This window comes from Anoplophora glabripennis, unplaced genomic scaffold (genome assembly GCF_000390285.2).
Source record: "Anoplophora glabripennis isolate ALB-LARVAE unplaced genomic scaffold, Agla_2.0 scaffold32, whole genome shotgun sequence".
NCBI classification, from domain to species: Eukaryota; Metazoa; Arthropoda; class Insecta; order Coleoptera; family Cerambycidae; genus Anoplophora; species Anoplophora glabripennis.
Genome location: NW_019416220.1, coordinates 1,449,456 through 1,464,231, shown reverse-complemented (window position 1 = coordinate 1,464,231; position 14,776 = coordinate 1,449,456). Strand labels below are relative to the sequence as shown.

Genomic DNA, 14,776 nt, shown 5'->3' with positions numbered 1-14,776 from the left:
TAGATATACCTGACAAACGATTTGCTTGGTTTTAATGTAAAGGTGTTCGTACGGTTGACAATTAATTCCAGCTATACTTATGCCGGAATAAATATCTTGAAAATTTTTCCCCAAATTAATTCCTTGTATTGTAATATTCGTACCACCTTCCCACGGTCCCAATTCCGGACTGAAGGAAGTTATTTCCGGATTCGGACAAGTTTGACTTCTATTTAACCACACGGCTGAACCTTTCTCGCATTGATCCTGTACTTCACAACGATCGGAACTTTGACACCATCCACAATCGTATTTCTCCGCTAAGGCTAAGCAAATACCACAGTTGTCTGCCATGTCACGACATCGATATATCACAACTGAAAATGTCGGTCTTAAAGAAACGTGTTATATTAGAGGACGAGTTGCTTACTATGAATATTGTCTGGGTTATCTAATGGTTTCGAACCGCCCCAAATCACAGCAAAAGTGGCTGTAATGTTAGGGGCCCGGGAGGTATATGAAAATTCCATAGCATCACAATAAATCGTATCACCAAGCAGCTGAGCGTTTACACTTGTTACGCGACCTTCAATGTTAAACTGGCACACGAATCTAGTCTGGACGATAAATTGCCCTATTATGTGAACTTTAACCCTGATGGGTTTCTTTATTCCGGACGCTACTAGTATCTCTGGTGAGTTTCCCACGGTTGCGTTAATTGTTGGACAAAAAGCAGGACCTGATCTGTAACTGGGTCCGGCCCTCTACAATTTTTTTAATTAACGAAAATATAATCCATTTATTCATTACTTACACTAACGCCAGTCACTAGAATATCGTTCCTACAATTTTCTGCAGTATCGTGTGTGCATCTGTGTCCGTCTACACACCAGTCGCAAGGAAACGAGGAAGAGACACATTGGGTACAAGAACTGTATGTGTTGCAATCGAAAAAAGTGAAATTTGTCGCAACGAAATCCGGTCCAGACGTCATTCTTACCGATAATTTGGCAGTGAAATGATCTAGAATGTAAAGAATAATTAAAAACGAAATTTTAATTATTTCCGATAATCTTACGCTGTCCTGGCGGGATAGAAGGTAAAGTGTCGGTCCTCGGCGTGGTGCAATTCACTCCTGAACCCTTCCTCGTGGCGTTGGTGATTAAAGTTTTATCCAGTGCCGTAAAAGCACATAAAAAATGTCCTTGTAGAGTTGGCAAATTGTCGATTACGAGATCCAACTAAAAAAATACGATTATAGACGTCAATAAGAAAACTAACTTATAAAACTACCGTTCTTGCAGTGGTCCTTTGTAACTGATTAGGAATTACCGAAGTTATTGTTGTACACCTTCCGCTTTTGTAACTAATCCAATATAAGGGATCTTTAGCGGCATCTTGGCAATCTGCTCGTAAACTACATCTAAAATAATTAAAAAAAAGTTTAACAGATGTACACATTTTTGTAATAAAAGTAATAAAGTAGGGGTTTGCAAGGAATTTTTAAAATTTTAATAGTATTTGAAATTAATATAATAAAAATTCAATTTTATTTATAACAACAATGGTGGTCATGATGAACACATAATTCTCGATAATGTTTTGAATTGAATATCATTTTTTGTTTTTTTCATTATTAATAGCATCTTCTATCCATAGACATTTTTATCTTACTGTGTGCTATGGTCACTATACTACTGCTTTTATTATCTATTAAAAAAAAGATCTGCTCTAACATTTAATGTTAATAAAGGGAGACCTTACAAATATCTGTAGTTCGAAGAGAACAACTGAAGGAAAAAATATACAGTGAAATTCTGGAAATCATCAAAACATTAAAAGTAAGGATCTTGTAAATAAATTTTTTCTGTTTTAAAATTCTTTCCAAGTATAATGCAACTATTATATTTAAATAAAACAATAATTTTTAAAAAATCATGTATGGTTATGTTTTACAGTTGCCAGAAGTCATATATAGTATAATGTCCCAGAAATCATTGTTGTAGTAGTGGTTTACTTCAATATTATTCATCAGTTAGATATATCTGACGTTCGTCATAAAACAGTATTAATGGTAGATATGAGTATTGTTTAAACATTATCTTTTAAGTTACTCAAACTGAAAGGGATTTGATTCAAGAGAAGTATGTAGGTCAATTTGGAAATGAGCTCTTTGAAGAAGAAAGATGTAAGAGGCTATCCATATCGTTATTTGGGAAAGTAATTCAAAGGAAGGCCCATGCACCTTGTCAAAACTTAGTAAAGTCCTGTTTCTTTCGGTCTGAAGCAACAAAATATGGAATTACAAAAGAAAAGGTAGCATTATCTACAGGGTGTGCCATTTAACACTCCTGCTGCCAATATCTCCGAAATGAAGAAATTTATTTTAGTTTTGGAAACTGGGGTTGTTAGGTCCCTCGAATTGCAGTTAGAATTGTTGGTTCAAATCTTTCCGTATAGATGGCGTGGCGGTACTAAAAATTTTTTTGATTCCTGGAACGTGGAAATGAAGTCCATCTGAAAGATCATTAAATTTTGAGTAATTTTTGTAATATAAAGTTTTTCCCAATATTTACTTGTTTTAGAGATATGTCGACTTCAATATGCAATGTACGATATCATTTTATTTAAATCACCGAGACAAAATATTCTTGAAAAATATTGTTATAATGGCTTTATTCACACCACATACTAGTTATTAGGTGGCCGGCTCGTTCACCAAATTTGACCCGATTGGATTTTTTTCTATAGTCATTTAAAAAACACTGTATATCAGAATCCTATAGAAGACAATAGCAGATTTGTATAATAAAATTTATGCAGTTACGGCGGCTTTAGATCGTAACACTTTATTAAGAGCCTGTAATGTCGAACTAACGAGAAGACTAACATTGTGTATTAATGCTGATGTCGTAATTTTGAACATTTATTTTCACTTACTTCAGTAACTACTTCTACACCTCAATTATTATTTTAAATTTAATTTATTTTTTTATATTTTATTGTTTGTTAGTTAGTATGTGGTGTGAATAAAGCCATTACCAATATTTCAAAAGAATATTTTGTCTCAGTGTGATTTAAATCAAATAATATATTTTCCTGTTGCATCGTACAATGCATATTGAAGTCGACATGTCTCAAAAACAAGTAAATATTGGGAAAAACTCTATATTACAAAAATTACGTATAATTTAAGGATCTTGCAGATGGACCGCATTTCCACATTCCAGGAATCAAAAATTTTTTTAATATCGCCACACCATCTATACAGGAAGATTTTAAGTAACAATTCTAACTGCAATTTGAAGCTATTCGAGGGACCTAACAACCCCAATTTCCGGAACTGAAATAAATTTCTGCATTCCGGAGACATTAGCAGCGGGAGTGTTAAATGGCACACCCTGTATATTCGAGAACCAAACTAATTTCAAAGTTAGAGATTCAGGTTTTCTTGGTAAACTTATATTATTTATTTACCTTTTGCCTCTCTTTCAGGAATTACTGATACTGAAGATGCATTATTATAAGTAAAATGTTTGTTTTCTGTATCAAAATTAGAGCTCATTACTGGGATAATAGCTGTGAAAATAGTCAGAATTTATGCAATACCGGCCAGTATCTTGCAAAATCTATATTTAGGGTGAAAACGGACCCAAAAATTGTTTAATCATAGTCCAAAATTGATTTCGATGTATTTTGACCAGCTGAAACAGATACCGTAGTTAGAATTTATGCAAAACCGGTCAGTACAGCAAAAATAGGAAAAGAAAGGTCTTTTTCTTGTTTAAGTTTGGGCACATATGTTTTTTCCATTCCTTAGAAATAGTTTGTACTAAAATATAATTACTATAGTTTTAATAGATATACTTTTCCTTTAATAGAGTATATTTTTAATCATAGAATAACATACTTCAACTCTCCCTTTCAGTCTCCTTTTTTTATCGAAGCTATACTCTAATTTCGCGAGTGAAAAAAAGTTTAAATTCTCTAAACCATGTTCTACCTGAAACTCAAAATTTCGTTTAATAGATGTGAGATCGTCCTAACCATCATTCCCAATTTTAACACAACAACTAGCAATATAACAAGTAATAGTAATGTGCAAGAAGTATCTTATATTAATGAAATAACAGACAACATGCCACTAGACAAGTTAAAGAACTAGTAAATTTTATTAATGCATACTTATTGTAAAAAAAAGGAAAGTAAATACAAAGACAGAGACATATCGATTTATACAAATTTAAATGATGTTAACTCTTCTTAATTAAAAAAAATAATAATCGGGAGTACAAGTTCAAATAAATATAGTTTGATTAATTTTATAACCCATGACATGGATATAATTAACGTAAATGAGATGTGGATCAAACCTAATCATGTGTACAAACAGATAAATTTAAAGATAATGTTCAGGCTAAAAAAATTCAATGATATTATTGACTCCAATTTGGAAGGTTTAGATTTGATAAAAATAAATTCACTAAATGGAAGCCTTCCCTCACCAAACAGATTTATCCCTCCCAGAAGTAACCCAAGCTCAGGAGGCATTACATCTTTTTCATGTCTCGCAGTAAAGATAGCTTGAAACTAATATTATTATCTCTATTTAGGTAATAGTGATCAGTGATCACTTCCCAATAAAATTTAGTTTGGATAGTGTAAAAGAAAATGAGATTATTAATAATTCAAATCATAGAAATTTCAAGGAAACGAATTGGCAATTCAATTCCCGAAAATAAATTTAATAATTGTCAATTGAAAATCTGTATAACGACACACTTCAAAATTCAATAACGAGGGCGGCAGAAATAAATATACCAAAAGTTAAAATGATTAATGACTGAAATAAATCTTACGTTCCTGGTCTTGAGTGTTCAGAGGTAATACAAAAAATAAAAAAGCATTTGAAATTCAGAAACAATCTCTCGATTAGAAAACTATTGCAACACAACAAAAACACCCTGCATGTCAATTTTTATCTTAAGCAAAACAATTTTCTTCGTATTAATCGTCTTTCATTCGTTGAACCCTAGACCATTTTGATGTAGTATTTTGTGACAATAAAAACCAAACTATCACCGGCGTTTAGTGTGTCAGTGTCATTTTGTCAGTTTTACGTTTCAGTCTAAAAATACCTTTATCTCAGAAAGAACGTATTGAAGTACTTATGATGATTAGTTTCGGAAACAGAGTGCGTACTTAACAAGAAGTGCGTAATTTATTTAATGTAATTCATCCTGATCGACCTCCAAGAAGATTCTAAACTGGACGTTTTACTAGAATGTCCAGGAATTGTAATTTGTTATCAGGATCTGTCACAAATACTCCAAAAAAATAAATATCATCTTTATAAGGTTTAATTGATACATAACTATTAGAAGACGCAGTTTTGTGAGCAGATGTGAGATGAATAATCAAAACTTAGATTTCACCCGAAATATTTTTTCTGACGAGGCTACTTTTGTTTTAAATGGACACTTAAACAGACAAAACTGCAGGTACTGGGCAACTGAAAATCCTCGTTGGACACAAGTCTGTCACACACAGCATCGTAAAAAAATAAATGTTTGGACAGGTTTAGTCGAAAACTGAATTCTTGGACCTTTTTGAAGAAAATTTAAATGGAGAACGCTACTTAGACTTTCATCAGTTTAAACTCATCCCCTCTTTAGCTGTTAAGTTTCCTAATCCACAAGATTCAGATATTCCTCATAATGACATATGGTTCTAATACGATCATTTTGCAATGTCTCAACTTAACTTTCCCTAATAAATGGATTGGATGCAGAGATCCTATTGAGTGGCCACCAAGGTCACCAGATTTAACCCCTTTAGGAGTATTTTTCCACAAAATAATTACCTGAATTTTAAACGAATTTGTTCCTTCCATCATGAACGCACTGTATGTATATTGGTAAAAAGCAGGAAAACAGATTAGTTAAATTATTCATCTTTAACAACGTTTATTGTTGATTAAATTACTTAACAACGGTGTTAATTCATGTTTCCTAATTAGCAAAATTAGTTTCAATCTACATTTATATTTTTCTAGATACGCTTACGTTTTTTATATTATATCTTGTACTAATTATGCAAATATTTCACCAAGTTGCATGTTACAAAAGGATTATAAAGATTACTCATCTAGATCACTTTAACACATCTTTATACAGTTTAAATGTAATGTTAATTCCGCATTACATTAGCATCAATTGTTCTAATCTTACTGGTATTTATAATTAATTTTATTCTATGACGGTATATTACTAAATAATATCCAATCTTTTAAGTGCCGTTGGTAATTATAACATTTTGGCAAATAGTTCTTTTCTTTTAATATACAGTAGCGATATGAATGTCTGTGATTGACATTTGATGTTTCATCGCAAAATTAAAGATAATTTAGATGAGTCGAATGATTGGATGGAACATTAATAGTTTATCAAATGATATAACCTTATCTGCAAATTATTAAAATATTTCTTTCTATGTTCTCATAATGGAAAGATGTTGCAGCAGTTGTCGATACATAACAATTGTTTCTTCAAACAGAGATCCAGAATCATTGTTCGGTTGAGGACCACAGCCTGTCACTAAAATCATTAATATCAATTTCCATTTGCTAATATTGATTTCCTCTTTACTGTCAATATTAGAATTCGATTATCTGACAGCATTTGAAGTTTCGTACAGCGGTGTTCCGTATTTCTAATTTTTTTTCTTTTTACATTATTTTCTGATTGCCTTTGTGGCTTTAAAAACAGAATTTTTCAATACCAATGTTTCCGGAAGAACTTTAACTACTGGTGGCTGCCGATAATTATTTATTTATTTTATTATAATTGTAAGTTTTTATTAGTCTTCTGTACATCTCAGGTAATCTTGTGCATTACCAAATGTTGATGATCCTGAGAACCACTAGATAGAAAATTAATCTTGTTGCTTTGCACTTTTTGACTATTATTTACAATTAGACAACAAATTGTTTTACGATAAAAACACATTTTTAAATTATTATATTCCAGCGTGTTAAAAGACTATAATAGAATAATGAATGTGAACAGCCGCCACTTTGGACAGGAGTGTGTGGAGTGGCTCCACAGCTGATATCAGGTTCGTTTTGAAACACCCTGTACATAGATCTCTAATTACGAAACTGATAATGACAAGTATAAGATAAAGTTACTTACTTGTTCTCCAGTGAGCACCACCCGCAATATGGATCCTTCACTCCTAAACATTCCAGGCAATTTCTGTAAACAGTACATTCCTGTACTTTAACTTTAGACACCTAGTAAAAAGAAAGTCATTAAAAATATTTGGCTTGAGGATAATAAAATAAATAGAAATTAACCATTTCATATGTTCATTTATATATGTATAATATACAGGGCGATTTATCAGTACTCGGCAATATTTCAAAAGGTAGGTAAAAGAGTAAAAGACCAATATAAAATTGTAGGAAAGTATTTTTTATGTCATCATTCCCATTTGTTTTGTAGTTGTCGGTTTAGTTCAATGACTCAGCTAGTAAGTCTGAATGTGCTACTTAAAATTGTAATGCAAGAAAATTATGTGTACAGGAGCATGCATGAACATTTTCTTTGTAAGTTCTACTAACTAGTCGAAGAACACTCTTTGCTGAATTCTGGGTTACAAGAATCATGATGTTAATAATTTTATGTAAAAATTTCTTTCATCCGTACCATTATCAGATCAAGGAAGTCCTAGGACCTGCAAATTTTGTGAACAAGTTTGTTAAGTGTATTCAACAACTCAGTTTACACGAAATATTTTTTAGACAGACGAGGTTGTGTTAACAAGGCAAAAAATTTTTAATATTAGAAATAGACAACCACAACCGAACTTTTCTTGACTGATATCCTGATCCTGTTGCGAGGTTACTTCGCTAATATGAAATTATCTTTAATGTGTATGCTCAGTAACGTTGATATAATTTTAATTTATTACTGTAAAAGTCAATATTCTACAAATTTAATTATATAAATTCTATAATTCTATTAGTTTGTCACTTGAGGTTTGAAACTTCTTAAATATTTCTAATATTGCCAGAATATCGCGATATTTAAGGTCATGACAAAGAAGCCACTTATGTCCAAAGTACATAAGGTTGAAAATCGATCTGGTAAAAATATTGAGAAATTCTTCATGACAATGTGCACTATGGGGTTGCCTATTATTTGGCGTATGTGACGTCACTACTAAAAAGGTCTATTACCACGTTTGAAACCGAGAAAACCCATGCATTTTGCAACTATGTACTTCAACCACAATATCAGTTTTGCTAAATTTTTTGATCAGATTATTTACTGTCATGGTTATGGTAGCCATATGTACTTATTTAAGACAGTACTTACTTTTAAATAAGGTCTTAATGTACTTTAAAACTTTTCTAAGGACATGCAAATGTACTTCTTTTAAAAAAAAGGAGGAAGCTTTTTATTTTTTTACTGTTTTTAAACAAATATCTTGATATATTGTTCTCAGTTAATTTCTTTTGGCACTTTTACTTGAATATTGACCCACTATGAGTTCAGTTAATATGAAATAATGCGTTCAGATAATATGATATAACATTCGATAGTACCCAATGCTTTTATTTCTATCTAATTGCCAACGATAGACATTTAAATTTGAAATCGATTGACCATTTCGTTTTTTAGAAATTAATTTTCAATGTTTAAAACACGTAATAATCCTCATAAACCACTTTTACCGTTTATGCACAAATTTATGTATGAGTAGAATATTTCTTTTTATTTTTTCAGTACAAAAAAAATTATAACTTGTTAGTTTAGTATACTTTAATTAATAATAATAATAACTAAATTATGTTTAGTTATTTTATGTGTTTATTTTCAATGGAAATAAGATAGTTTTGTCCAATAAAAAGATATATTTTGCGTTTATAAAATATTTTTGCATTTATGTTTAATTTCTCTAAATTTTGTACTTTTTTTTCTGAAAAAAGATATGGTCACCGTACTCATGGTTTAAAGCTTAATCCAAACCTACAATGTTCACGTACACATGTTTTTAAACAAATGTCTGATGCAAAAACCAAAACGTTTGCCCATTAAAAAAAACTAAACATCAAGTTTAAGTGCAGAAAATTTTCGGTTTCAATATTTCACAAAATAACAAATAAAATAGAGAATTATATTTATGACGTGAATCAGAGAATAAAAAAATATTCTCATTTCAAAAACTACCAGAGGTAAAAAAGAAATTGTCACATGATAGACAACTGACGGGCCATAAAAACAGTTCTTTCTATTTTTTTGTGTAAACGACAACGTCACTTACACGATCATTGGTTTGTTCTACTTATATTTTGTTTTGTCACTTTGATCTCCATTAAAAAAATTAAATGAATAATTTAGAGAATTTATCTTCCATATGCACTGATTTGTTGATTCAGAGATTAAAACAATTTTAAAATATCTTATGGCACTAAAATGACAATATGAGCAAAAATGATGAAAGAAAAAACTAATAATCAGCCGACGAACTATAAATAGCACATTTTAAAATTAAGCTTAATCTCTAGGCACAGAATCGTTCAATCAATCTTTATAAAATAATAAATTCTCAGCGACCGCACTAATCCAATTAATCTTTCAATATACCGGGTGTGAGTATTTATATTGAGACAAAATAATATCTCGGTGGGACTCGATTATTTCGAAAAAAGTTCCAGACAAAAATTGTAGGGCACCGAGGGGACCATTGAAAGGTCCATATTACGACTTCCGGTCTAGACCGGAAGTTGATTTTTTTAATGATTTTTTTATATTTCTGAAATCATCCCTTAAATTCTAATCTCCCTAACTCGTGTTAATTTTAATAGTACAAAAAGAAGTTATGTAGAATTTTATGGTCTACAACTTTTATAAGATATTCTTTTTCTATGACCTATGGAAGGGGCAAAAAATTATTCTCTAATACAAGGCTTCTATCAAACTTAGGAATTATATTTTAAATTTAAAAAATGCATTCATGTAACTTCACGCAAATGTTACATTCCAACGCCTTATGAACATCTTACAAACTTGCCTTGAAACTTCACGCATCCTTGTATCGCCTACATTAATAATATGATAAATAGTTGTTACATTGGCGTCCGTGACCTTTTTTACTGGGTGTGCTGCACGGTAGTTTTTAACAGGGAACGCTTTCCCCCTTATAAGTGGGTCAGCCCCTCGCCAATAAATACTCACACTACAGCATTATCAGTGACACATTAGTCGTATTATAAATAGTTTAAAAATCCCCGTTAACAAATTTCATAATAATATAGATTGTCCGTTGCTACTGAGCAATTTCTACTTTCAAATTCCTAGAATTAAGTTCCAGGCAGAGTTAGCTGCAAAAGTTTCAATTTGATATGCGACACTTGTAACATTAATCGTACCCTCGTACAAACCATCAATTGTGTCAACATTAAATGCAACAGCTGTATAGGTATAGCCAAAGTATGTACAGGTAGGTATTTATTTTTATATTCCTTTAAATTTAGGAATTTCTCATGTATTCGTTTCTTTATTTATATTTCCTGTAATTGGATTTATAAACTGTTGGGCAATAGATAGCGTAGGTGGTATAAAAATAGATGAATTCAACTTATTTTAATTTCCTAAATTTTAATCCAAAATTGTTGCATTTTAACGGTGTTCACTAATTGTATTTTGTCCATTCTTCGTTGTGTTTTTCAATGTTTATTCAATAAACGGAATTAAATTGAGTCTGTATGTATATTGACATTGCCATGTCTTTTTGTCTTTTTTATCTATTCACTGAAATGCAGTAGATCCCTTACCTCTATTTCCCTTCATACTTTCTCGTCGTAATGTACTGTCTCTACAAGATGAAATTAATGCTTTATTACACACTCTATAACTCCTATAACGTTAAAATAATAAGAAATAGTACAGTTTTCCAAATTCCAATATCTTTTAGAGTTAGTTTATTAATCTAGGTATAACAAAATAATAATAGTATTGCAATAACAGCATATTTCGTCATACAAACATCTTATCTTTGTTTAAAAAAAGACAGACCGCTTGTATTACGGAAATTTCTAAATAAATTTTACTGATGCTAATTAAAAATATCAATTTTTCTTCTCAGCGTTCATATAAGTTACGACTTTCATTTTTAGGTTATTTTATTTAATATCATTTAATTAAAGAAATAATATACAGGGTGTTAATTAAGTACGCCGACGAAATATTAAAGGATTATTTTTGAGTGATTTTAAACCAATATGAGACCACAAATCGATAGTGTCAATCAATTGTTCAATCTTGTCATTTTCTAGTTCTAAGTATTTTTATTGTTTTTCTTGGTATTGTGCTGTGTCAGTGTGTTTATCGAGTGGGTTTTATAGACGTCCTCTTAACCAGTACCAAACTTTTCTTGAATGATATCCTGTTGCGAGGCTACTTCTCTTACATGAAATTATCTTTAATGCGCATGTTCAGTAACAGCGATATAATTTTAATTTATTATTTACTATAAAAGTCAATATTCTATAAATTTAAAACATAAATTCCATAATTCTTTTAGTTTGTCACTTGGGGTTTGAAACTTCTTAAATATTTCTAATATTGCCAGAATATCGCGATTTTTAGGGTCATGACAAAAAAGACATTTTTGGCACTTATGACCAAAGTACATCAGGTCGAAAATCGATCTAGTAAAAAAATTGAGAAATTCTTCACGACAATGTGTATTCTATGGGGTTGCCTATTATTTGGCGTATGCGACGTCACTATTAGAAAGATCCATTAAATCCAGATCCACTGAATTTTTATATAAATACGTGTACCAGTGGTACCAATTGATAATACGCTATGTTGTGCCACTGCGGCTCGACGCCAAAGTGTGTTATCGGCCTTAAAGCGACGACTAGGCATTTCTTTAAATTAGCTTTAATGCGACGAACTTGCTTTTGTGATAACATCGAACACTTACTGTGATGTATCATGTGAGACTACAACCTGTCATATGCTTTCGGCTTCAGCAGTTTTCAATACATGTTCGCACTTATTAAATAAGCCCAGTATTCATTTATCATTTCTTTACTTTTTTGCGTCGCTTGGTTTAAAATAAAGACATTAAAAAATAATTCTAAGATTGTCAAACACCCTGCACAGAAATGATATCAATTTCCTTGAAGCAGCCTAAACATTTATCACTGATAAGTCATTCGGCTGTTTCAAAGAAATTAATATTTGAGAACATGAGCCATCCCGGATGTCGACTACGAATCAAAGAGAATAATTGATAAGCCATTTTCTCTCACAATTACTCAGAGAATTATGTCAATGCGTAAATATGTCGGAGCCAGATTTTAAAATCCGTAGTTTGATAAAACGAATAAGCAGTCAGATTATCGAATCTTCGTTGACTTTGCGTTATTTTACTACCAGGTTAGTCATTTTCTGAAACGGCAGGACGTTTCATAAAACGGCAAACAACACGCGGTCAAATTTTAAAATATTTAAAATCATCACCTGTTCTACATTCTGGCAGACCCGTTTCAGTAGTTTTATAATACTCTAATACTTTAATATAGTATTTTTAAATTACATTTATTCACAAGCCAATCCTAATATAGATAAGAACAGATAAAATATGTATGGTATTTCTAAACAAACATACAATATACAGTGTGTCGCACAATTGTATTCCGAAGAGGAAAAACTTGTACATAATCCAATTAGAAAATCCAAATCCAATTAGAAATCTTGAGTCGTATCCGTCCCTGATTGCGGAATTGCAAGGTGCCAGAGTCGACGTTCGATCCCATTCCTTGATGGGTCCGCAAATATCCAGTATCTAAGTCCGCCATAGTTTTTTTCAATTTAGCCCATCTTTCGATTATAGTCGCTTGGAATGGGTGATGGCTTTGTAACCAGACGTGGTACTGTAATTTTGTATTGCGGTTCCCCAGTTGAATTTTGTGAAGAAATATGAAGAATTTTTAGTAGTTCGGTGGAGAAATTCAAATAGCTTCATTCGCCAACATTGTTTCGGTGATGTAAAAACAATCAGGCAGACAATAAAAACTACTTTTTATCTTACATTGAAAAAAAAAAAAAAAATACATAATTCAAATCACATACACATGTTATTCACATACACATGTTATTCACATCCACGCTTGTTCTTATTTTCAAGTCTTTCCTTTCTGCATCATACCATCTTGTCAGATAACTTTTCCTTCTCTACTTTGTTCGAATCGAGAATATTATTTCTGCGGTTTCCTCGTTGTCTGTCTCGCCATTCTCCGTTTTAATCCATTTTGTGTGTCCTTTTATTTTCTTATCGAAGGTGATTTGATATCACACATTTCCGAGTAGTCTTCAATAACTAATTGTGTAATTTCTGGCTCTGGCCAATCCGTAATTGAAAATTCTTCTTTCCTAGAAGAGATCTCGGCGAGAAAGCGGTTTTAAAAGATGTTTGTTCATTGGACTCCTTGATCCCCATAAAAACGAAGTTTGGAACTCACTATTGTAATCAGAATAACATAAAATTGTTTGTGGTTATAGTATAGGACTCCTGTTCCTGGCAGGCGATTGCGTCGAATGTGTTTCCATCGAGTTCTCACAGAAATCCCGATCTGAATTCATTGGATTTTAATAAAATAACATTTGTTAATCAGTTTTCGGCTTAATTACGGGAGTCATAGGGGTGTACAAGCCAATTTATGAAAGGAGGTAAAACAATTGAATCTTTTACAGCCTTTTTGGATTTCCTAACAATATCTCTTAATGTTAGTGACCCTTCGAGATTGTTGTAATTTTGACCCTACATATAAAATAGACAGTAACACTTTTAAGAGTTTGAGACAAGCAAACATTTTTATAAAGGAAAAAATAAATTTACAATTAAAACAGTTTTTCCGCCTCAAGAGAATATGACATAATCGTGAGATACACTGTATATTGTATGTTTATTTAGAAATGACATCCATGTTTTTATCTACATTAGGATGGTATATGGATAATTATAACATAAAAAGTATCCCGTTGAAGTTGTTAATAATTGTAAAAAATTTAACCTATCGACTTTAAACATTTGACGATTTGGCCGCATGTCGTTTCTCATTTTGTAAAACTTCCGCCGTTTTACAAAACGACTGGCCAGGTAACTAGTAAAATAACGCAGTCGACGAAGATTTGAGCTAACCGCTTTTTATAAAACGCCTAGGCGTTTTATAAAACGGAAGATTTTACAATCTGGCTACGATCTATACACATGGTTGATGTTTTTTTGCCGCGCGCGTGGGAAACGATCTATTTTTAGTTGAGCAAGCTTTTACCGATTTAATAAAAGGAGACGCTGATGCATCTTTAGTTCATTCAGAGCTTAATAATAAGAGTTAATATCGTATAGTAAAAATAAGTTAATAATGTAAATAAACGAATAAACGGACATATCTCGAACATATAATACAGTAAAATATACTATTTTTTGCGCATTATAATTATTAATAAAATACATACATCAAATAGTTTTTGAATCACAGTGCAATTCAAAGTCGAATTATCAACACACGTGCATGATAAATTATACTCGATAAGTTACATTCTGCATATTGATGAATTAAAAACTTGCAGAATCGAAAGATGTGTGGAAAATTAATTGTGACATGATCCGGGAATATTTTGTATATATGACTAAAATGTTTTTAATTTATTAAATCGGCAATAATATCACATTAATTTCTGCAATATCTTATTTCCAAGGTTAAGGTCAACTG

At 31.5% G+C, this 14,776-nt stretch overlaps 1 protein-coding gene across 2 annotated transcripts in view; it reads right to left on the bottom strand.

Annotated features, from left to right (window-relative positions):
* LOC108906272 (plexin-A4) overlaps window positions 1-14,776 on the bottom strand; it is a 93,289-nt gene that overhangs the window by 22,263 nt on the left and 56,250 nt on the right. For both annotated transcript variants that reach the window (XM_018709488.1, XM_018709486.1), the window contains 6 exons: window positions 7,173-7,273; window positions 1,273-1,402; window positions 1,058-1,220; window positions 794-1,002; window positions 410-743; window positions 10-356 (listed from right to left, as the gene is read on the bottom strand). In XM_018709488.1, coding sequence (XP_018565004.1) covers window positions 10-356; window positions 410-743; window positions 794-1,002; window positions 1,058-1,220; window positions 1,273-1,402; window positions 7,173-7,273 — 1,284 coding nt within the window. The remainder of the gene's footprint in view (window positions 1-9; window positions 357-409; window positions 744-793; window positions 1,003-1,057; window positions 1,221-1,272; window positions 1,403-7,172; window positions 7,274-14,776) is intronic.